The sequence below is a fragment of the Myxine glutinosa genome, chromosome 2, assembly GCF_964187855.1.
Source record: "Myxine glutinosa chromosome 2, kmMyxGlut1.1, whole genome shotgun sequence".
In the NCBI taxonomy this organism is placed as follows: Eukaryota; Metazoa; Chordata; class Myxini; order Myxiniformes; family Myxinidae; genus Myxine; species Myxine glutinosa.
The window spans coordinates 206,252,934-206,277,623 of record NC_136262.1 but is presented as its reverse complement, the minus strand read 5'-3'; the positions used below and the strand labels follow the sequence as shown (position 1 = coordinate 206,277,623).

Sequence of the window (24,690 nt, the reverse complement as noted above, 5' to 3'; positions counted from 1 at the left end):
GTGCTTACGCACTGTACATCTAAAGCTTAGCAATACATCATTTACAAACATTTACGACTTTATTGTGGATAATTGAAAGTTCATTTACGTCCACAATTGTTATTTTATTAACACAGATTAATAAATATAATAGTTGGATAAAAATGTAATAGTTAGATAGAATGGTAAAGTGATAGAATGAATGAATTGATATATTTTATTCTTGTATATTGTATCAGCATCCTTATTAATAGCATTGTATAGTTGTAGATGAATAATCCATCATTACAGTCGGTAATCACCATTGTTATGAGACCCTAAGTGTTGTATATATTTATACCACTCATTCATACCACTCATTTAATGTCACACATTTCGCAGTTCTCGATATGGCATATATATATATATATATATATATCATTACAAATATATATACATACATATAATTCATATATATATATATATATATATATATATATATATATATATATATATATATATATATATATATATATAATATATATCATTACAAATATATATATATAACTGAATATATACATGTATATAAAATCGGCATTACAAATTCAATCAACCTGTTTAGAAAGCGTTCAGCACTGTGGAGTTTATGTGCAATAAAAAGTAAGAAACTACAAACAAATGTTATGAAGTGGGTTGTTTATTTGTCAAAACAACAACCGCTGTGTGAAATGGGTTGCTTTTGGCCTATGTGTCAAAACAACAAATGTTATGTTATGGTTTGTATTATCTGTTGAAACAACACAACAAAATGAAGTCACACGTGCATGTTCGCCCATGCGCACAATACACTCAATTCGTACGGAGAGTGCGACGAAAGCTCGGTCATCCAAAGTGCACACTCGGAGGCCATCTTAACTGCCGAAGCGATCGTGCGATCGATGACGCACACTCTCCGTGTGTCGCGCAGAAACATTTCAAGCTCGTTTCTCCTCGGGATTTCTTGTTGACAATAATGCGCAAGAACGCGATGCACAGCCGATTACGACTCTCCGCACACCCATTGCTATATCACCTCCACACCTCATGCCATTGCGTACTCAAAAGGCAAATGTCTTGTTTCATGGGAATGTAATTGTTAATGATTCTGCGAGTGACAAAACCAGTCCCTCCCCTGGAAAACTTGACAAGACTCCGCTCAAACATGGCGACGGTAGCGGCGCACTGTTCGATCAGTGCTGAGGAAACGCCATGTTATACCCAATGAGAGTTGCGCAATACCGACACGACCCACCAATCGTTTATTTCAGATCGACAATGGAAATGCAGGAGCATGCTGCGTTACAAGCTGCTTCGTGTCAAGAGGAGAAATGGAAACATAATAATGAATGCATGTGTGAGAGGCACTTTGATCTTACCTCGTACGAGGATTCTCCGACAGTAATCAGGATTGGCACTCGTATCCGAGTCCTTGCTGCAGTCTGGCGCCGAACCTTGGTCCGAGGAGTTGATCGTTCCGTAGGGAGGTTTCGAAGCTTGGGTCTCGGTCAGTTCGGCCCTTTCGGAACGCATCACGTCCTTCGCACTTTCTCCTTCCATGCCGAGGCCGAGATCAGCAACCGCACATGAGGCCCGGGAGCCTCGCTGGAGTCACCTTTTCAATCGGCCGGTTTATCTGACTCTTCACAGCTATTCTTGATTTCCCGTCTGCCAAGTCGCTATACCCCGAGAGCTCGCTGCTGCGAGGCTCAGGAGACGAACCAGAGAGCCTTCGTCGACTATGGCGATCATTTGAGGGAGGTGGTAATGAAAGCGGTGAAGTTCACGCATCCAAGTGCCTCCCGGTACACCCTTAGCCCCTGCACTCCGGTGGCGGCGACGAGGCTGCACAGTCGTTATAGCAGCTTTATTTTAGGCTAGGGCTCCAGGAGGCGTGGATTTGTACCGCTGGAGATCTCCAGTAAAAGGGTGGCACAGCACGCCACACTCTCGAAGCACAGAGCAAGGCACTCGCTCCTTCAAACAACCTCGCTCAACACCTATAGGTCTTTATATGGCACCGAAACATTGACGCGATTCAACATATCGTTGGCCTAAATAAAAATCTTAATTATTGAGGCGCAAATGTAAAATAAGACATCACCGATTGCATAGTCAAAGATTCGCAATTGCACAATCATGCTATCAAAAGACCGCCGAATGAAGTAAATACAATGAGTCAACGGAGACGCATTGCTTGGGAGGAGTCGGAGCACCACGGATCTACAGCTCCTGCTGATGGGGTCCGAGAGCGCTGGATCTCCTAGCCCTTCCTCTTACAGCTACTCCGGGCGTGATCCTTTGTGAACTGTAGCGGGGGGAGACCGGCAAAACGTCCATTGCCTAATTGGGATTATTACGTGCCCACTCTCGTCTTACGGCTGAATAGGGGTGGTGGAAGCATGGGAAGGGTGGGTGGAGTGAAAAAGGGAAGGTCACGTGCTTTGCCCACTCCCCCACCCCCCATTTGATGGACAGGCATCACACCCTAACGGACCGCTCCGGCGTCCCTACTACTGTCCGTCACTCAGGAAAGAACACGACACCTTCAAAACTTAATGCTTCGTCGTCTTTTCCATACACCTGAAAATTCTACTATTTTCACATTACCGCCGCGCCTTACATGGCAACCTGCGATCGGCTCTGTGAAGGTTCCAAAAGCGGAAAAATTATGGGATCGTTCAAACCGTGAGTTATGTGCATCCAGTATATACTTATATGCATACAGTTTGACCACAGCAATCCACTATGCAAGCACTTAAATCAATATATATATATATATATATATATATATATATATATATATATATATATATATATATATATATAGGATATGTCGTAATAGTAATCGTAGTAGTAGTAGTAGTAGTAGTAGTAGTAGTAGTAGCAGTAGCAGCAGCAGCAGTAGTAGCAGTAAATGGTTTTATTCAACCGATCATAAACTTTCAGACATAGTGCATGCCAGCTTCAGCATAATCGTACATTGTAATATAATTAAATTGCATACTAATTCACATGCTGAAAATAGGCATTATAACAAAAGACAGACAAAATCACAGACAGATTTGATAACTACAAATGAAAAATGTCAAACAATCTACATTTACATGTGACAGTGTGAACAATTTAAAAAAGGAAGAAGCATTAAACAGTTTGACGTCTACACATACTGAGGAATGACAAGGAATGCAAACAAATTTCATGATAAGATAACATGCAGGATAAACGAAAGAAGGGTAAATACAGCAAAAAGCAGGGGAAGGAATAAAGAATAGGTGCGTCAGAATCAGCAAAATATATTAAGATATACATGTAATTACTTTGTACTTTAAAATGTTAAAAGTGGACGTCATAAAAAAAAAAAAGTGAACACAATGAATATTATTTATTAAGAATCTCAAAAAAGTATGGTTTGGCACTGTTTTTGTACCTTTGGGTTTTACATGTGACTTGTGAGAGTTGAGATGAATTTCCAAGAGAGTATTGTGTCCTATCCTGCCTGAGGTCTGGAAGCCAATGTCTAAACTCATTAGATGTCAGCAACTGGCCTGCGAATCTCAGACAAATTTCGAACCTACGTTGTTTCAAGGGTGAAATATCACAAAACTAAAGGGCCTGATCATAATGAATGAATGATTGATTTGGAGAGCCCTTTTCTGAACCAGTTCCAGGTCCTTACTTTGGCGGATTGTGAGACCAGCATTCCAAACTGGAACAGCATACTCTAAAAGTGATCTAACATAGCCTTTGTAAATGGTAAGCAAATCTTCCACAGCTAAGTTAAACTTTTTCAGCATCTTCAACATAAACAACTTTCCATTTGCCCTGGTGACAATATTGCGAAAGTGAAGATTCCATTTCAAGATATATATACTATATATGTCATTATATGGATATATATATATATATACGTATATATATATATATATATATATATATATATATATATATATATATATATATATATATATATATATATATATATATATATATATATATATATATATATATATATATACACCACGCTACTTGTGGGTTCTGCGTATTCTCGGTTGATAAAATGCGACCTGTTTCTCTATTCATGGGAAAGTGTCCCGCATATTCGCGGGTTTTTTATATTCGCGGTCGTGTCCTGCGAAATCGCGGTTTTTTTTCTTATTTGCAACCGTGTTCCACGAATTCGCAGTTTTTCAGGGGCGAAAAAATTAAATTCACGAGCTGCTAGCTTGACACATTTATAAAACCGATCTTTCACCAGCCATGCACAAAGCAGGTGGACATACTCAAAAAAAACATCTTCCACGAGCCGCGAGCATGACGTGCTTCAACATTCACTGTTGTGTGCTCTGCCTTTTCATGGCCGTGAATTTTAGCCACACCACACTTTTAGCCACATCGCGGGATGTTCCACCAGCTGCATAACATGTCATCCCCGCAAGTAACTGTACAGAATGAAAATACTCCACAGTATATATTCGTGCAATTAGCTGTCTTCCTTTCCCACAATGAAAACGGCATGGCATGCATTCATGGATTTTCATCGACATCCGTGGGATTTGCCTCACCATTTCCGGGATTATCGCCGACATTCGCAGGATTTGCCTCGCCATTTCCGGGATTATCCCCGACATTCGCAGGATTTGCCTCGTCATTTGCAGAACTTTCATCAACCTTAGCGGATTACCATCGACATTCTCGGGATTTGCCTTGCCATTCGTGGTTTGGTCCTCTCCATTCGCTGATTTTCGCGACTCGGGAACCTATATCCCCTTTTTCCATTGAAACAATGCTCCGCTATTCTCGGTTTCAAGCAGGGTCCCTCGGTGTATGTGTGTGTGTGTGTGTGTGTGTGTGTGTGTGTGTGTGTGTGTGTGTGTGTGTGTGTGTGTATGTATGTATATGTATATATATATATATATATATATATATATATATATATATATATATATATGTGTGTGTGTGTGTATGTATATATATATATATATATATATATATATATATATATATATATATATATATATATATATATATATATACATATATATATATATATACATATGTTAGTATCGGTAATTTGGTTCTCCAACCTAATGAGCGAACGTCATGACGTCATCACCACGCATGTCTGCATTGCCTGCCAAGGTCCGGAGGAGCCATCCAGCAGTGCGTCATTATGGGTGTAAAATTCGGATACTGTCACAAGTGCATGCAAAACTCACACCCGACCTGGTTTCGCCCTTGTTGGGGCTTCATCAGGGCAACACAGTGAGCCTTCCATATACTTGTGACTTTGAAAACCTTTTGGTTATATATCAGTCATTATGCAACTTCATACCATTAGTGTGGAACTACCTAACGAACTCAATAACTAACTAACTAACTAACTAACTAACTAACTAACTAACTAACTAACTAACTAACTAACTAACTAACTAACTAACTAACTAACTAACTAACTAACTAACTAATCCCTGGTGTTGGCTTAGCAGTTAGGGTGCCGGCTTAGGATCTCCACGATCCTGGGTTCGAATCCTGGTTGGTCACTGAATTAACGCCAGGGGGGTTGACTCAGCCTGTCATCCTTCCGAGGTCGGCAAATTGAGTACCAGCTTGCTTGGGATGAATGATCCCGGTGTGTACCCTGGTTTAGAATAGGTACACCGTATCCCTGCGCATCGTAAGAGCATGACCAAGGGTTGGTGTCAGGAAGGGCATCTGGCCATAAAAACATTGCCTCAAACAGGGAACCATGATTGTCATGGGGCCCGCAAGGCTAACCCCCCGCTATAGTGGGGAAAAATGGCCTTAAAACGATCATTCATTCATTCATTCATATCATTAGTGTGGAACTGCCAGTAAGGTGTCCCATACAGCTTTTGCTGCACCTTACTGGGAGCGATAAGCACCGCCTGCCACACGGTATCATTTCGAACCTACATTAATACTTATTAGTTACTCCCAACCACATCCAGGTCGACTCCATATATATATATATATATATATATATATATATATATATATATATATATATATATATATATATATATACATATTGTATATATAAATACAAATATGAGTTGGAACAGTTTATTCGATGTTGCAGCTTCGTGAGAGTGTCAAAGTCTGAAGCCTCAGCATGGTGTCAGGTTTGTTTGTATCTTCTTTATTTATAAGACATCATATAGCTGTAAATGGACACTCGTTTTACGCTGCGCATGTTCGCATCACGTGCATCAAATTTCACCTCCCTGTGCCTTGTATTTATTGTTATTTTAAAGAAAACGCTTCTGTACACCACCGTTGAGGCTGGGTTTGCAAGCCACCGTCTACATTTCCAATAGAAGAGACATAATTACTCTTTTATGGAAAATGTTTTTCGAGTTTGTTTTATCCTCAAAAATATGCCGTAGTGAACACACATTCGTGTTAAAAGATTGGCCTTTAAAACCCGACTCAAATCGTACTTATGAAGTGGGACAGACATCAGTACAAACACAGAAACACAAAAACTGCCATTGTGTTTTAGCTGGTAGAATGCGTTATCGCTATTATCAATAATTTTAGGACTATCGATTTTTTTTTCTGAGAAACTTTCAGTTTTCTTTGGACTATATTTCTATTCTACATATACAAGGATTGATCAGTAAGTCCATGAGCACTCGCATACCAATAAGTAAGAGAGTATTGCAAGGGTGAGTGGCCATTGAAACATTTGTTTTTTACTAATTGAAAAAAGTGCTACATATAAAATTATGATAAAATCATTGGGCCAAATATGTAGATTATTTAAAGAAGTAATTCGTGTTCGCGAAACAAACCTTTCTCACGAAATCTCTTTTATGAGATTTGCTTTAAACCACCTGACGTTCTGGATTCTACATGCTGTATTATTATATTTGTTTGTTTGTTATCAAGTACTGTGAACAACCTTCGGCTGTGACTTACTCAAACCAGAGCCCTACGTTTCTCGACTCCAACATGACGATGGATTTGAAATCTGCGCCGTTTCTCATCCCCGACTAGACGATGGTTTTTTAATCTGCACAATTTCTCTCATGTGCACGTTGGGGTGCAGCGTCTTGGAGCATGCACTTTGACTATCTGTGATCGTATGTCTGCATAGCCATGTGTGTTGTAATACCTTTAGGATCAAATGATATTTCTAATGATTCTCTACATCTATCTCTCCTTCTCCCTCTTTCTTTCTCTGACTTTTTTCAAACCTCCATATGAAATGTGAAATCGTTGGACAGGTATAAGGTGTATAAGTAGGGGAGGGTGGGGGAAGTTGGAACATTTTTTTTTTAACGAAAACTCTTTATTACATAATATGCTTTTGCTTAGAAAAACAAAAGATATTCCACCACATACATATGCACATGTGCTACAATTATAACATATTGAGAAGTGCTAACTTTTGACAGTTACATGTGTATATCAAGTCATGAGTCACATGTCATGAATAATGTTCAACAACGATGAGTCCAACAGTCTAAACTTCAGTCACACGAAAATAATCATTAGTGTGTCTGAAGTTTATGTTGAGCCTTAAAACCATGAAATGAAATTATTCTCAGATAAATATGTTGATTAGAATTATTTTTGACACAACTACTCCGGGATGTAGGCAGCCAAGTCTACCAGAGAGAAGGTTGCGAGCAACGATTTGTTTCACCACTTTTGTGTAGGGTTGGCAATTTCATGACAATGTCTTTGTGGTCATGATGACAATCTTAAACTTTGGCAGGGTAAGGGAATAAAAATGTAGGATGCTCAACCTGTGCCCTGATATGGCTGTAGCGTCTGAAAAAATTGATCAGGTAAAGTATAGGACGTGGGGATTAGTTGGAACATGTTTCAACATGTCTCAAAATTTGGAACATGTTTCAACTAACCCCATGATTTCTGTTCCAACTAACCCCCGATGGTCATGTGACAATGTTATGTACAGTACACAGCACAGTGCTTTAGTTACAAGATCTAACTTCATACTGTGGCTTAGTACCTGTATAAATATATATATATATATATATATATATAATATACACATCTCCTATTACTCATATCAGATTTCTTGATACATTTAAATTCATGGCAAGTCCATTGGCTAACTTGGTTCAAAATCTAAAAGAGTTTCCATGTCTTTCAGAGTATTTTTTGAATTTCAGAGATTTCAGAATCTTCTACTGCCCATCAAATCTTCTACTGCAGACTGCCGAATGGATGAGAGAATGGGTTTCTCTCATCTCCTCTACCTGTTCAGGCTGGAGTTCCCCAAGGTAGTGTTCTGGGCCCTGTGCTTTTTCTGGTCTTCATCAATGATATCTCTGACTCTCTTGAAAATCCACTCTATCTCTTTGCTGACGACTCTACTCTCTGTCGCTCCATTCCTCATCCCTCAGATCGGAAGTCTGCAGCCTCCTCACTCTCTGCAGACCTGGACAAAATCACAGACTGGGCAAACAAATGGAACATGTCTTTCAATCCTGATAAATCTCACACTCTTACGATGTCTCTCCGAAAAGACCGACTGGAAAACCCTCCCATCCACTTTCTGAATAATCCTCTCCAAGAAGTTCTGTCACTCAAGCTTTTGGGTCTCACTATTTGCCATGATCTTTCCTGGGAAAACCACATTTCAAATCTGGCCTCCAAAGCCAGTCGCCGACTGGGCATCCTCCGTCATGCGAAGTCCTTCCTTGGCACACCTGAGCTCCTCACCACATACAAGGCTTTCATCCACAGCTCTATGGAATACTGCTCTCCCCTCTGGTCTGGTGCTCCTGCCTCACACCTAGCCCGTCTTCACGCTGTTGAAACCAAAGCGTTCAGAATCATTGGAATCTCCCGCGATGAAGCTAACTCCAAGGGTCTTTCACTCACTCACCGCAGGCAGGTTGGTGGTCTTTCCGTCTTCTACCGACTCCTCTCTGGCCTTGCCCCCCCAGCCCTCTCTGGGCTCTGTCCCCCAAATATTCCTACAGGTCACACAAGATCTGCCTGCAACCCTCTTATGGTTAAACTGCCAAAATCAAGACTTTCTGCTCACCTTCACTCCTTCATTCCTCTTTTCTCCCACCTCTGGAACAAACTCCCTCACTCTCTTCAATCCCACTCCACCCTCCAGGTCTTTAAAACAGCTGTTCACCACCATCTCTTATCCTCCCCCATCCAAAACCTTGATCTTTTCTACCCCCGCTAATTTCGGTCCCCTTGTGTTTTATACTTCTCCCACCCCCCCCCCCCCTTCCCACGCCTCCTGCCCCCAAGCCCTCTCCCTCCCACACTTCTCCCTGCTTTCAAATGTTGTGGTTGTGTGCTTCCCCTTCTCTCCCCATCTTGTCTTCCGCTCCCTCTTTTTGTATATTTTGTTTGTCTGGTTGATTTGTTTGTGAAATAAATGTTAGCTCTTTCACGAGCCTCAATTCAGTATACAAAATATATATATATATATATATATATGATATAAAAGGTACCGACCTTTATGGAACTACATCAAAAAGATAAAATAACTTTTCCTCAAAGAAAAATATTTACTCAGAATTTGAAAAATTCGTAGATACATTTGTCTTCAGAACAACTCCTTTCCTTTTGTATTAAAAACAATATGGCGGAAGGTTAACGTCATTATCTACCACAACATGGCGGCGCCCTCTAGACATCATCCTTGGTTTCTTTGAAAACTGCAATGTTTCAAATAACCCCACGTTGCAACTAGTCCCACCTTCCCCTACTTATATGGCAAAGTGTTCCTGTCTTAATAGAATCAATCTGTGGAGGCTTTATGAACAGAAATGGCGATGGCACTAAATTGTGGATGGGAGGGGGGTATTTTTGAATATACCACAATACATTGGTACATATTCGTACCTGCACCTTCACACATCCATAATGCTATCTCTTTCTCATATAAAACGAATGACGCCATAATACGTGGAACAACGTTGCACGTTATGCCGTGACGTAAGCCGTGAGCTCACGGGGAACTCTCAACACGATTTGTCTGTCACACGTCATTTTGGTGACACAGCAGCCATAGGTTTTTGACGATCTTTACACCGTAGCCTCTAAGGAAGGGTTTTTTAGGGGATTAAAAGGGTTTTGATTGCTATATAGTAAAACTAAAGAATGCAACTGCACAAGAATGCATAGAAAATGTAATAATTTGCATTTATAAGCTCCAATGAAGGCTGATCATTAAATTCGTGGTCTAAAATAAAATAAATGATCAGGGAAAGGGTTCCATAAATGTTGTTAAAGGGCTTTGTGTAAAAATTCCAGATTCGTTATTTTAGATGTCGGAAATTGAATTTTCATGTCTGATCACAGAATAATTGGTTGGTAGTACAGCCTAGAGGTATCTGCACTCGCCTCTGACTTGTCTGGTCAGGGTTTGAATTCTGACCTAGTTATAAACTGCCACCCTGGTGTTTCACGGGCAGGTCAAGGCATCAATGCGTGCACCGTCCATCGGATGGATGTTAAACTAGAGGATCCGTCTGCTTGTTGGTTGGTATACGTTAAAGATTCCACTGTGGTTTGTCGCAAAGGGTAGGTGAGATATCGTCGGCAACCTGAACAAATTACAAATTATTGGCCTAACGTAGCACAGCTGGGCACTGCATCAGTGGCATAGCCGTGCTCCCTGCAATGTATATGTACAGGCTCCTCCATTGTATTTTTACTACCCTGTCTTTTGTGTTAAATATAAATTTGAAGGGGGAAAAAAACCACCTTTAGAGGCCATTTTTCCTTGCAGAGCAGGGCTTGGCCTTTTTTGAAGCAATGTTTTACAGCCGGATGCCCTTCCTGCCGCCAACCCTATTGGTCGCCTCTTGCACACACGGGGAAATACCAGCAAGCTGGTACTCAATTTGCCGACCTTGAAAGGATGACAGGCTGAGTCAACCCCCCTGGCGTTAATTCAGCGATCGACCGGGATTACGAACCAAGGATCCTAGGATCCCAAGCCGGCACCCTACCCGCTAAGCCAACACCAGGATTAGAAATGTGAAGGGGAAAGATATAATCAAAATGTAGGTCTTCTCAACTAGGTGTATGTATATAAGTAGCTTGCTTCAATATTTGACAAATCAAATTGCATAAAAAAGGGAATGGCACTTATAATTGTCAAAAGCAAGTATGAAAAAGCATCAAATGTTTGACGTTTGTTCGAATAAATTGCTATGTAATGCGAGTTGGATGGAATCGATAGATCGATCGTCTCCTTCAGCTCCGATAAACCGACAGGCCTTTATGACGTCATCCAAATATACTCGTCATGGTTTAGTTTGCATTTTATTCCAAATACAAATTCTAAATTTATTACAACACGTGTTGCTTGAAGATGTCCAAACGGTACAGAATGAAATGAAAAAAACCCAAAACAATTATACCGTTACCATCGGTTCTTGCACAACGCATCACATGACTGGCTTTGCGAGAACAGAAACGTGGACAAAACTGCAGTTTTTAATTCTTAAAATGACAATTTCGTTAATTGTTTTCTTATTTTCCTCTGTTTTTCCAATAACGTTTGTGTGTGTGTCCGGTTTGATCAGCATTCTCATGATATCTTGCTCATGATATCTCAATCCAATTATGATTAACAGTATCTCTGAATGCAATGTCACGTAAATTAATAAAATGAGCCTTTATAGAGCCTTGACCCTTAAGGTTTGAGATTAATATCATAAGATTATTTTTTTAATAGAGTGTGTGGTACTGTTCATGCACTGTGATGACGATATCTAAATAAATAAATGAATAAATATATGCAGCTTAGGAATTGCCTTATGCTGATGTCTTGATTGCTGAGTCTGAGGAAGGACTTCATTTAACACTTGGAAAGAGGTTCTGGAGCCGAAGGGACTTCGAGTGAATCTGTCGAAAACCAAAGTCATGGTCTGTGACCAAAGCAAAGGAAATATTGCCAGCACTGGGAAATTCCCTTGTGTCATTAGTCAATCTGGAGTTGGCAGTAATTCTATCTTCTGCTCTACTTGCAACAAACGGATACACAACAGGTGTAGTGGAATTAAGAGCAGACTCAGAACAAATGTTAATTTTATCTGCAAGATAGGGAGGGTGAAAGCTCCCACACCCGTACATTGGTAGAGATGATTGTGTCAGATGACTTTTGTTTGGGTTGTGTTGATGAATTGTGTTATTTGGATGACTTTATTGGAGCTATTGCTGGAGCAAGATCGAGCTCCATTGCTAGAGTTAGGAGTGCCTGGATAAAGTTTGGAGAACTACTTCCTCGTCTGCCAGGTAGAAGTACTATATTCTTGAAAAAGAAAGGCCAGATATATATATATGGCTTATGTTAAGAATGTCATGTTGTATGGTAGAGAAACATGGCCAATGAAAGAGGAGGATGTTTTAAGACCGGATCGACTGAGATGTGAATGGTTAGATGGATGTGTGGGGTTTCCCTGAAAAATAGGAAATCCTCTTTGGAATCGAGCGAAAGACGCTCCCGGTGTGTATATATATATATTTATTGATATATATAGTGGTTTGGTCACTGTTTTGGGAAGGAACAGTGGGACTTTACTTTTGAACTTACACTTTTGGGAAGGAAGGAACCGACTGAGTTGGTTTGGCCAGGTTGAAAGGATGGATGACAACTCTTGCGTTAAAAGTGTACACACACCTCTATTAGGGTGGTCCAAAAAACATCGATCTCTCCGATTTTGATGCTCTACTGGATTATTGTTAGACATGGTCTAAAACATTCACCCACCAATTATTTTCTCTCAATTCCATCTAGAAACTCATACACACTTCAATTGAAATATGGCGTTTTTCACCAAATTTGGCTATTTTCGGCAAATATGGACAAAAGTTAAAATCATGTGACACAAATGTATTTATTACAGATTTCACATAATGTTACTAAAATGTGGCACAGGCATCAAGTAAATTATCTCATCTGAACCATTTCCATAAATATCTTGATAAAAGATATACGAACAATTGGATAGGACATGGCATTTCAAGTTCTAGATCTATGTTGATGTGTACGCATATAATGACATAAAAAGCATAGCATCTTGGAGTTAGTGTGATGTATGTGTGATGTGTGTATGAGTTTATAGATGACTCAGATGCAAAATATTTTTTGGGTGAATGATTTAGACCATTTCTAACAATAATCCAATAGAGCATCAAAATCCAGATAAAAAAGTGATTTTTTTGGCATTTTTGGACCACCCTAACCTCTATGTTGCTGGAAAGAGGGACAGAGGCAGACCAATATTAAGCTGGGACTCTGTTGTATCCAAGGACATGGAACTTCTTGGCCTGTCCAGAGGGGATGCTCAGCACCAAAACACATGGAGGCAAAATATTTAGCGGAAGAAGTAGATTGACTTATATTTTTATTACTCTGTGCACGTGAAGCAAAATGTGGAGTTGAAATGAATTGGTTAATTTGAGATCAATTGGTTCATGTCCGGTGTCTGTCTGTCTTATCAGTTTATGATCGAGGAACAACTTATTTAAATCGAATGTCATATTTTCAACATGAATCGGAACATGAATTGGAAGCCACATTTCTTGTTTTAATGTACACTGGTTCAAAATTTGTCTCGATCACTCATGTATAGAGAGGAGTGAGATCATATGTTTACTCTGCTTCCTTGCCTGGCAGTCACACAAAATTGAAAATCATTCCAAACAGGAAACTTAATGTTTTTAATGACGACATAATGCACACACATACGTGTAGAAAATGGTGGTAAAAAATGGAATTTATTCATGTGACTTTTACAATCTTTATTTTATTTAAATTGATATATATATATATATATATATATATATATATATATATATATATATATATATATATATATATATATATATATCTTTACTAGCTTGGCGAGGCGAGCGCAGAGGAACAGGCTTATTTTAGCTGAGGATAATGACTGTACCTGAGTTGTTGTGTTCTCATGATTTACACCAATCATAATACAAACAATTATTTTGCACAAATTTATTTGTAGTGTTTGTGATATTACATTTTTATTAGCAATTTAGGTTGAAGATTTAAGTTGAAAAAAAAAACAATTAAAAAAAGAACACCTCAACACATACATAGGGGTAGGTGCAGAGTGGAAGTTTGGGACGATTACACCTCACCACCACATAATTTAAAACACCACACCACCACATAATTTAAAACACCTCACCCCCACCTAAGTTTAAAAACCTCACCACCAAGTAATTCAAAAGACCTCATCACCAACTAATTCAAAACACCTCACCACCACGTAATTAAAAACACCTCACCACCACGTAATTTTAAAAACCTCACCACCAAGTAATTCAAAACACCTCACCATCACGTAATTCAAAACACCTCACCACCACGTCATTTAAAAACACCTCACCACCACGTCATTTAAAAACACCTCACCACCACATAATTTAAAACACCACACCACCACATAATTTAAAACACCTCACCCCCACCTAAGTTTAAAAACCTCACCACCAAGTAATTCAAAAGACCTCATCACCAACTAATTCAAAACACCTCACCACCACGTAATTAAAAACACCTCACCACCAAGTAATTCAAAACACCTCACCATCACGTAATTCAAAACACCTCACCACCACGTAATTTTAAAAACCTCACCACCAAGTAATTCAAAACACCTCACCATCACGTAATTCAAAACACCTCACCACCACGTCATTTAAAAACACCTCACCACCACGTCATTTAAAAACACCTCACCACCATATAATTTAAAATACCTCACCACCACGTGATTCAAAACCACCACCACGTTATTAAAAACACTTCACAACCACGGAAACAAAAGTTTCAGGGAGTAGTTCAGTGACAACAGACACTGCCCAGATATGTAGATATATAGATAAATGACTGTACCTGAGTTGCTGTTTTGTCATGGTTTACACCAATCATAATTCAAACAATCATATTGCACAAATGTATTTGTCATATACGTGATATTACATTTCATAAACGATTGAAGTTGAAAAATGTTTTTTTCAAAAAAAATTACCCCCCCCCCCCCCAAAAAAAGAAAATTGGAAACTTTTTCAATAAAAAATACCCTTAGGACATACCGATGGGAGAGGTAGGTGCATACCAGAAGTTTGGTAGGATTTCACAAAAGTTTGAGGAAGTAGTTCAGTGACAAGACAACACAACAAAGGACAGACACTGCACAGATATATATACAACAGGCATTTTAAGGCCATTTTCCCTGCAAGAGTGGGGGTTAGCCTTGCGATCCCCATGACAATCTTCTCCATTTTGCCCTATTTTCTGCATCTCCAGTTGTTAACCCCCTTGCCCGCATTTCTTCTTCGACCATATTTAGCCAAGTCTTTCTCGGTCTTCCCCGTCCTCTACTTCCTTCTACATTCATTTCCATCACTCTTCTCAACCAGTCACTTTCATCCTTCCTCAACACATGACCAAACCATCTCAAACTGTTTCTCTTCACAGCATCCATCACAGGCTCTATTCCCATCATCTCTCGCAATTCATCATTTGTCTTCCTCTCCCTCAACTATACTCCGCACATCCACCGAACCATTCGCATTTCCACCCTTTCCAGCCTTCGTTGCTGCTCTACGTTCATTACCCATGTCCCGCTCCCATAAATCATAACACTTCTCACACATGCAGCATACACCTTTCCCTTCAGGGTCAACGACACTCCCCTCCTAGTCAGCACACCACTCAGTTCCCGAAACTTCTTCCATGCACATATCACTCCAGCAACCATTGCCGAGTCTGATCCACCTTCTCCATTCAGCATGTCTCCTCGGTAACAAAATGTTTTCACACCTTCCAGCTTCATGCCGTCTCCAAGATCAAACTCAACATTTCCTCCATCTGCAGCTCCCTCTGTGCACACATTACACTTGAATGTAGCTGCCACACTTTTTAATGACCCTCTCAAAACACTACATTTTTGATGAACCCACTCAGCGCACATTGTACATTGAATGGAATTCACTCCGACACCCTTCCTGCACACAGCACACGGCCACTTCCCAGTCCTTTCCACCTCACCACATGCTTTACCACTTGCCATCACCTTCGTCTTTCCTATATTCACCTTCAGACCTTTTGTCTCCATACATTCCTTCCACTTGTTCATCTTCTCCTTCAGTACATCCATACTTTCTGCAATCAACACTAGATCATCAGCAAACAACAACTCCCACGGAAAACCCTCCTTTACGTTCCGAGCCAGCACCTCCATCACAGCTACAAATAGTAGTGGACTTAGTACCAACCCCTGATGCACTCCCATCTTCACCTCAAACTCACCACTGTTCCCGTCCTTCATCCTTACAACTGTGCGCGCTCTTTTGTACATTGCCATCACTACTCTGATCAACCATTCCTCCACTCCTGACTTCCTCAATGCCCATGTCACTACTTCACGTGGGACCCGATTAAATGCTTTCTCCAGATCAACAAACCCAAGAAACAACTTCTTCCTCTTCTCCATGTATTTCTCCTGCAACTGCCTCAAAATAAAAAGCACGTCTGTCGTTCCTCTTCCTTGCATAAATCCAAACTGCATTTCGTCAATCTTCACTTTATTCCTTACCCTCCTCTGCAACACCCTTTCCAATACCTTCATTCCATGCTCCAATAACTTTATCGCTCGATACAAGCCACAGTCCAGAAGGTCACCTTTCCCCTTGTATAGAGAGAGGGACGAGGGTACTCAGTTCCCAATCCACTGGAATGCGGCCTTCTTTCACCACCAGATTACAGATCTCTGTCATGCTCTTCACACCCCAATTTCCCGCTGCTTTCAACATACCTCCCACAACTCCCGTCGGCCCTCCCGCTTTTCTACTCTTCATTGCTTTTGTCGCTTCCTCAACTTCCTTCTCGGTTATCTTTTCTGCCGGTCCTAAAACTGGGTTACTCTCTATGTTGCCATCCCATTCATTCTCTGCATTCAACAGTATTTCCATATATCTCTTCCATCTTCCTTTAATTCCATCTGGGTCCACAACGATTAAAGGAAGATGGAAGAGATATATGGAAATACTGTTGACTGCAGAGAATGAATGGGATGGCAACATAGAGAGTAACCCAGTTTTAGGACCGGCAGAGAAGATAACCGAGAAGGAAGTTGCCGGTTGTTGCACAGATATATACATTGCGTATCAAAAAAAAGGTAATCCGAATTCAAGGGGTTAATATGCAAAGGTTATTTAGTTTGACAATTTACATGTGGTTTACCAATTATGAGGAGATCCTCAGCTTTCCATTGATGCCTTTCATGCATCATTGGTGTCACGCATGACCGACATGTTCATTGAAAATGACAAGTTCAAATCGCCTTTTTACAAGTTTGGCTGATCGGTGCAAGACAGTTTTAAATGGACGCATTACTTGTCGACTGCCAGTCTGAGTGAGTCATTCAAAAGTCTAGAGACAGTCTGAGTCATTCAAAAGATGGTTCAACTTACGACTGAACAGCGGACCTTCGTGGTTCCAACCTTTCACCAAACTGGAAGTTTTCAGCGAACTCGTGATGCGTTCAGGGAATGTTTACCAGAACGGGAGCCTCCAGCAGCCAAAACCATCTGGGCGAATGTTAGAAAATACCAAGAGCATGGCACTAGCCTCAACCGCAACAAGGAGAATTCTGGTAGGAGGTGCACTGGGCGATCGGAAATGAACATTGCTGCAGTAAGGCAGCAAGTTTTGGAGCATCCTGGGGATACCAGCACAAGACGAAATGGGACAGGATTGCCTTTGGCAACATTCAACCGAATCACAAGAATGGACCTCCACCAACATCCATATCGGATTCACATCCGGCATCAACTTACGCCAGGGGATTTTGCCAAGATGCTGGTGCTTGCCAGATGGTTGATAGTACGTTGCGAAGCAGATGTCAATTTCCTGCAGTATCTCATTATCGGCGACGAAGCTGCGTTCGCCATAGACGGCAAGGTCAATACCCATAATGTTCTTGAATATGCACCGACAGGACAACCCCCGGAATTTAATTTTGACACTGAAGGAACTGCGCTCCAACGCGAGTCGAAATAATTGACGCGACCAAAGACGGAATTCGTCCGAGTTGCTTTATTGAAACAAAACAGCTCAGGTATTCTGACAAGCCCGTTTATCGGGCAGCAATATATATACACATTTATGTCGGGAAGTTTGCCCGGCAAAAGCTATACCGGGCATGCCCGGGTGTCAAGGGCGAGCCTTGGAAAGGCGAGTCTGGACCTGCCCGGGCGTGTTTGGCTGCGGCCTGGCAAGTCGAGGCTGGGCGTGCCCGGGCGCTCTGGACGAGCACTGGAAAGGCGATAGCGGGCATGCCCGGACGCTCTGGGCGAGCCCTGGAAAGGCGATAGCGGGCATGCCCGGACGCTCTGGGCGAGCCCTGGAAAGGCGATAGCGGGCATGCCCGGATGCTCTGGGCGACCCCTGGAAAGGCGAGAGCGGGCACGCCCGGGAAAGACGAGACCGGGCGTGCCCGGGAGGTTCGGGCGTGCCCGGGAACAGTGAGTCCGGGCATGCCCGGGAGAGGCGCGTCTGGCCGTGTTCTGGCCGGTGCAAGGCGATTGTGTGCATCCAGCGGTAACCGCTACAACACCAACATGAATCGACAAAAGTGGACTGTTTGGTTGGGACTTTGTGGAAGTGGTCAGGTGATCGGGCCATTTTTCTTTCAAAGGAATGTCAATGGTAACAGGTGTCTGCAGATGATCAATGATGAAGTTTTTTCCGCAGCTGGAGGAGAACTTTGATGGACAAGTTCGTGGTGTCTTCAGATATCTCTGGTGGGCCAAAGACAGGGCCCCAGCACATCGTCTTATCGCTGTCCGAGATCGACTGAGGGAACTCTTTGGAGACCGAGTCATCGCCCTCAACCATGCAGTGGAATGGCCGCCAAGATCACCTGACCTCACACCATGTGATTATTTCCTTTGGGGACATTTAAAGATCAAGGTGTTCGTAACTCCTCCCCGTGATCTTGACGAATTGCAGGGCCGTATTCGACATGAAGTGGATGCTTTGCGCAATGAAACGGCTATGGTGAGACGAGCAGTTCAGGGCATGCTCCGCCGCTGTGAGCTTTGTATTGAAAGGGGAGGTGGACATGTTGAAGGTGTGGGTGCATAAAGGCCAATCATTCCTGAGAAAAGTTCACATCTGACGTTCATTTTGCACCAATTATCCTGACTTGTATCGATTCGCCAAACTTGTAAAAATGCGATTTAAACTTGTCATTTTCAATGAACATGTACTCGGTCATGTGTGACAGCAATGATGCATGGAAGGTATCAATGGATAGCTGAGGATCTCCTCTTAATTAGTGAACCACATGTAAATTGTCAAAATAAATAACCTCTGCATATTAACCCCTTGTATTCGGATTACCTTTCTTTGATACGCACTGTATATAGATATATATATATAGTTGCACATATGTATATATATATATATATATATATATATATATATATATATATATATATATATATATATATATATATATATATATATATATATATACTTGAAGCCTGTAGTACACAAATCGCCTATCGTAATACTTTCAAAAACCTCCAGTCTTGTAGTACGTACTTAGATTTAAATATTAACGTTTCAATGGGGCGGTGTATAAGGGTGCTGTCAGAACTGTTCTGGACTACCTCTACAGCATTAAACTGTCGGAATTTTTAAAACCATCATTAAAATTATTATTTTATTAAGATTTAATTAACTCTGTGTATGGTGTTCTATGCACTCTCTAGTTACCGGTAGTGAGGTTATGTTTTCACCCATGTCTGCTTGTTTGTGTGCAGGATATCTCAAAGACATTGTGCACGAATTCACATGATATTTGTTGGTCAAGTTGGGTGTATGACAAGAATGAATTGATTCGATTTTTGGTGAAGATCCAGTTATGGATTCGGATGCTATATTTTTGAAGAGATTCTTCACCATTGTGAGATAGGGCCAAAAGAATATATAGCACAATATCTCCAAAAGTTGTGGACATATTCAGACGAAACATGGTGGACAGGTTGGGTTTTTGTATTCTATTTTATTTCTTGTTTTGAAAGTCGAGGCTCATGGAAGAGCTAACACATAAAAACACAAAAGCATAAACAGAACGAGGAACACTCATGAAACATAATTATAGAAGTGGAAGAAAAATGGGGAGAAAGAGGGAAGCACAACAATAGTGGAGAACAAGGACATTGGGAGATATGTGGAAGGGAGAGGGCTGGGGTGGGGTACATGGAATAAACAAGATGGAGACTAAAAGGAGTTTTAGGAAAGAAAACCTAATTTGAAAAATATGGATTTGGGTGTATTAATGGGGGTAGAAAACATGAAGGTTTTGGATGGAGGAAAATATGAGATGGTGGTGCACACAGCTGTTTTGAAGACCTGGATGGAAGAGTGGGATTGAAGAGAGTGTGGGAGTTTGTTCCAGAGGTGGGAAAAAAGAGAAATAAAAGAGTGTAGGTGAGCAGGGAGTCTTGATTTTGGCAGTTTCACCAGAAGAGGGTTGCGGGCAGATCTTGTGCATCCTGCAGGAATATTTTGGGGCCAGAGTACAGACAGAGCAGGGGGAGCAAGGCCGGAGAGGAGTTGGTAGAAGACAGAAAGACCACCAACTGGCCTGCGGTGAGAGAGTGAAAGGCCCTCAGAATCAGCTTCATCGCGGGAGATCCCAATGATTCCAAAATACATGGTTTCTACAGTGTGAAGCTGAACTAGGTGTGAGGCAGGACCAGCACAGAGGCGAGAGCAGTATTCCATCAAGCTGTGGATGAAAGCATTGTATGTGGTGAGGAGCTCAGTCATGCCAAGAAAGGACTTCACACGACAGAGGATGCCTAGTCGGCGACTGGCATTGAAGGCTGGCTTGGAAATCTGGTTTTCCCAGGAAACATCATGGTAGATCGTGACCCCCAAAAGCTTGAGTGGCAGAACTTTCTCGAGAGGATTGTAAAGAAAGTAGATGGGAGGGTTTCCAGACGGTTTTTTCAGAGAGACATAGTGAGAGTGTGAGATTTGTCAGGATTGAAAGACATGTTCCACTTGTTTGACCAGTTTGTGATTTTAACCAGGTCTGCAGAGAGTGAAGAGGCTGCTGCCTGCCGATCTGAGGGTTGAGGTAGGAGCGGAAGAGTGGAGTCATCAGCAAAAAGATAGAGAGGATTCTCCAGAGAGTCGGATAGATCATCGATGCAGACCAGAAAAATCACAGGGCCCAGAACACTGCCTTGTGGAACGCTCGCCCAGACAGGAAGAGGAGGTGGAGAGAATTCCATTTAGAGCCACACGTTGACTACGACAGGAGAGGAGGTCTGCGATCCATGCATGTAGATTTCCATGGATGCCATAAGAGGAGAGTTTGGAGAGCAAGGCAGGGTGCCACACCATATTGAAGGCACGAGATACGTTGAGGGAGACGGCGCTGATTTTCTGTTTGGCATTGAGGTCCTCCATCTATTGTTGAGACAGCAGAAGCAGCATGTCCATAGTAGAGTGGCCTAGTCTGAAACCAAATTGATGATTGGAGATAAAGCCATTGGAGAAGAGGAAGGATTTAATATCAGAAGCGATGATGGATTCAATAACCTTGCTGATGATTGGGAGCAGGCTGATTGGTCTGTCGTTGCAAGGATCTGTTTTTTCACCTTTTTGTGTAAAGTGGTAATGTTGGCTGATTTCCAAGCAGATGGCAGATAACCTTGAGCAAAAGAGAGGGTGAAGAGAACAGAGGGAGGGTGAGATAGAGTGGCAGAGCAGGATTTTAGGACCTGTGGGCTGATGTCGTCTGGTCCAGTTGCAGAATCAAAGTCGAGGTATGACAGAGTCCAGGAGCAGCTGGGTACGAATGGGTAAGGTGGGTACAGAGTTAGATGGGTTTGGAACACAAGGTTTTGAGGCAAGCACAGAGTTGAGCCATTCAGTTTTTTCATGTGCAGTGTCAGCTGTGTAGCCGTTTGAGGTAAGGGTGGGGATGGAAGGGGAACAAACACCAGAAACAGATTTGACCAGACACCACCAGTATTTGGAGGAGGGTGACAGGTTTGAGAGTTCAGTCTTGAGAGTAGAGAGATATTGTTTCCTGGCTCTCCTGAGGGTAGACACACTTGTTCTGAGCTTTATGAAAGGAAATGAGATTGCCTTACTAAACTAAACCCGATTTAAAGTATGTATGAAGCTGCAAATATTCACCGTTGTATCCCCACACCGTGACTGTGGGTTTATTTCCGTTTTTCCGGAAGTTACGGCCCAGCTCGGATGGCGCTGTGGTGAATCGGGCCTGTATCTGGAGAGTCAATAAACTTGTGCTACATTCGATTGTAGTCTGTCGAGATACCTTACATGGCGACGAGGATGGGATATCTAGACCATGACTTCTTTCAGCCATATCGATGAATTCGACCTTGATTACGGAGATTTTGACACGTATTCTGAGCGGTTTTTTTTCTACTTCGAGGCGATCGGCATCGCGACCGAAGCCCGGATGAAGGCTGTCTTCCTGTCCGATTGCGGGGGTGAGACGTTCACACTCGTTAAAAACCTGATTCGGCCTCGGACAATCCAGGAGCTCACGTATGCAGAGCTCAAGGCCGCTTTGAAGAAACATTGTAATCCATCTCCTTCAGTCATCCTCTGTCGGTTTAATTTTTACATGTGCAGACAGCATCATGGTCAGTCGATCGCAGACTTCATTGCATACCTCAAAAAAACTCACACATCTGTGTGAGTTTGGGGACACGATTGATGACATGCTCCGTGATTTGCTGGTGGTTGGCATGTCCGATGACCCCACTCGTAGACGCCTGCTTGCTGAGAGAAGACTGACGTTCCAAAATGCCAGAGACACCGCCATTTCCATGGAAAGTGCTGAACGCAACGCTACAAGCATCGGTGCCACTCGCTCGACTGGTACCAGCCCTGCTGTGAATCGGTTGGATCATGATCAGCCAAAACGTTGGAACAAGTCTTCTCGTCAGAAGCCAGTGCAGTCTCAAACACACAACAAATGTTTTCGGTGCAACGGAAAGCACCCTCCCGATAGGTTTTGGTTCAAAGATGCCACCTGCCATTTTTGTTCAAAAACTAGCCATATTGCTCCAGCTTGCATCACTCGCAAATCGGGAAAAGAGAAAGCTGCTGACAAGAAGATTCATCAATTTATCGGTTCGGAGGAACCTGAGCTTGACCAGGTGAGTTCTGTTTCCGACAACTCAGAATCGCATGACCTGTTTCGTATTGATTCTCACGATGAGTGGGACCCTCTTCTTGGCACTGTTGTCGTCAACAATCGACCATTGCAAATGCAGGTCGACACTGGTGTGGCCGTCTCGCTCATCAGCCATGCTGTTTTCACAAACCTGTGGAGTGATGCTGACCGACCCCATCTGAAACCTACTACCTATGAACTCTCCATCTATACAGGTGAGAAGATTGTTCCCTGCGGTACATGTGACGTCACGGTGGGCTACGATAACCGCAAGTTTCACCTACCCCTGATCCGTCATTCCTGGAAAGGGCCCTTCCTTACTCAGCAGGAACTGGTTGAGCATAATTCAACTGAAGTGGAAAAGCATTCATCAACTCCGGGCAGCCAACGTTTCTCCTACCGCAGCATACACACTCAAAAATGTGCTGGATACATACCCGGATGTCTTCAAGGATGAGCTTGGAACCTTGAAAGGACATACGGCTAAACTCAGTGTTGACCGGGATGCCAATCCTATATGCAGAGCTCGCCCAGTCCCTTTCGCCCTACGGGAGCGGATTGACAAGGAACTGGATCATCTTGAAAATCTGGGCATCATCGAGCAAATCCAGTATGCCGAATGGGTGGCGCCCATCGTTCCGGTCATAAAAATCGGACCAGTCCATCCGCATATGTGGAGATTATAAAATGACCGTGAACAAGTGTTCTTCATTGGGTAAATATCCAATCCCGAGGATCGAAGACCTCTATGCTCGTCTCATGGGAGGCAAGACTTTTACGAAACTCGATCTCAAATCCGCCTATCTACAGCTCCGCTTGGACGAGAATTTGAAACAGTATCTTACCATCAACACACATCGTGGGTTGTACAGGTACCACCGACTCAGTTTTGGAGTGAAATCTGCACCTGGAATTTATTAGCGTGTCATGGACAGTTTGTTTGCCGCCGAACGCAACGTCGTTTGTTACCAGGATGATATTCTGGTTACTGGTCGTATGGACGCGGAACATCGACAAAACCTGGATAGAGTTCTGAAGAGGATTTCGGACTCCGGCCTACGTTTGTGTCGAGACAAGTGCAAGTTTATGGTGCCATCAGTCACGTACCTGGGTCATACGATTGATGTCGAGGGTCTACACCCGACAGATGAGAAAGTCCGAGCTATCAAGGATGCTCCTGCTCCACGAGACGTAACCACATTGAAGTCATACCTCGGTTTGCTTCAATTCTATGGTCGTTACATCCCGAATGTGACCGACGTTTTGGGCCCCCTTTATCGGCTTTTGAGGAAAGGAGTTTTTTTTTTTTTTTTTTTTTTTGTATACTGAATCGAGGCTCGTGAAAGAGCTAACATTTACTTCACAAACAAATCGACCAGACTAACAAAATACACAAAAAGAGGGAGTGGAAGACAAGATGGGGAGGAAAGGGGAAGCACAC

General features: G+C 42.1%; 2 protein-coding genes across 2 annotated transcripts in view; one reads left to right on the top strand and one right to left on the bottom strand.

Moving 5' to 3' along the window:
- Positions 1–1,554, bottom strand: part of LOC137422178 (ventral anterior homeobox 1b) — a 34,506-nt gene extending 32,952 nt beyond the window's left edge. Inside the window, exon 1 of the mRNA XM_068108939.2 lies at positions 1,374–1,554. Within this exon, the coding sequence (XP_067965040.2) occupies positions 1,374–1,554 (181 nt within the window). The remainder of the gene's footprint in view (positions 1–1,373) is intronic.
- LOC137420908 (synaptic vesicular amine transporter) overlaps positions 1–24,690 on the top strand; it is a 335,648-nt gene that overhangs the window by 52,932 nt on the left and 258,026 nt on the right. The window lies entirely within an intron of this gene.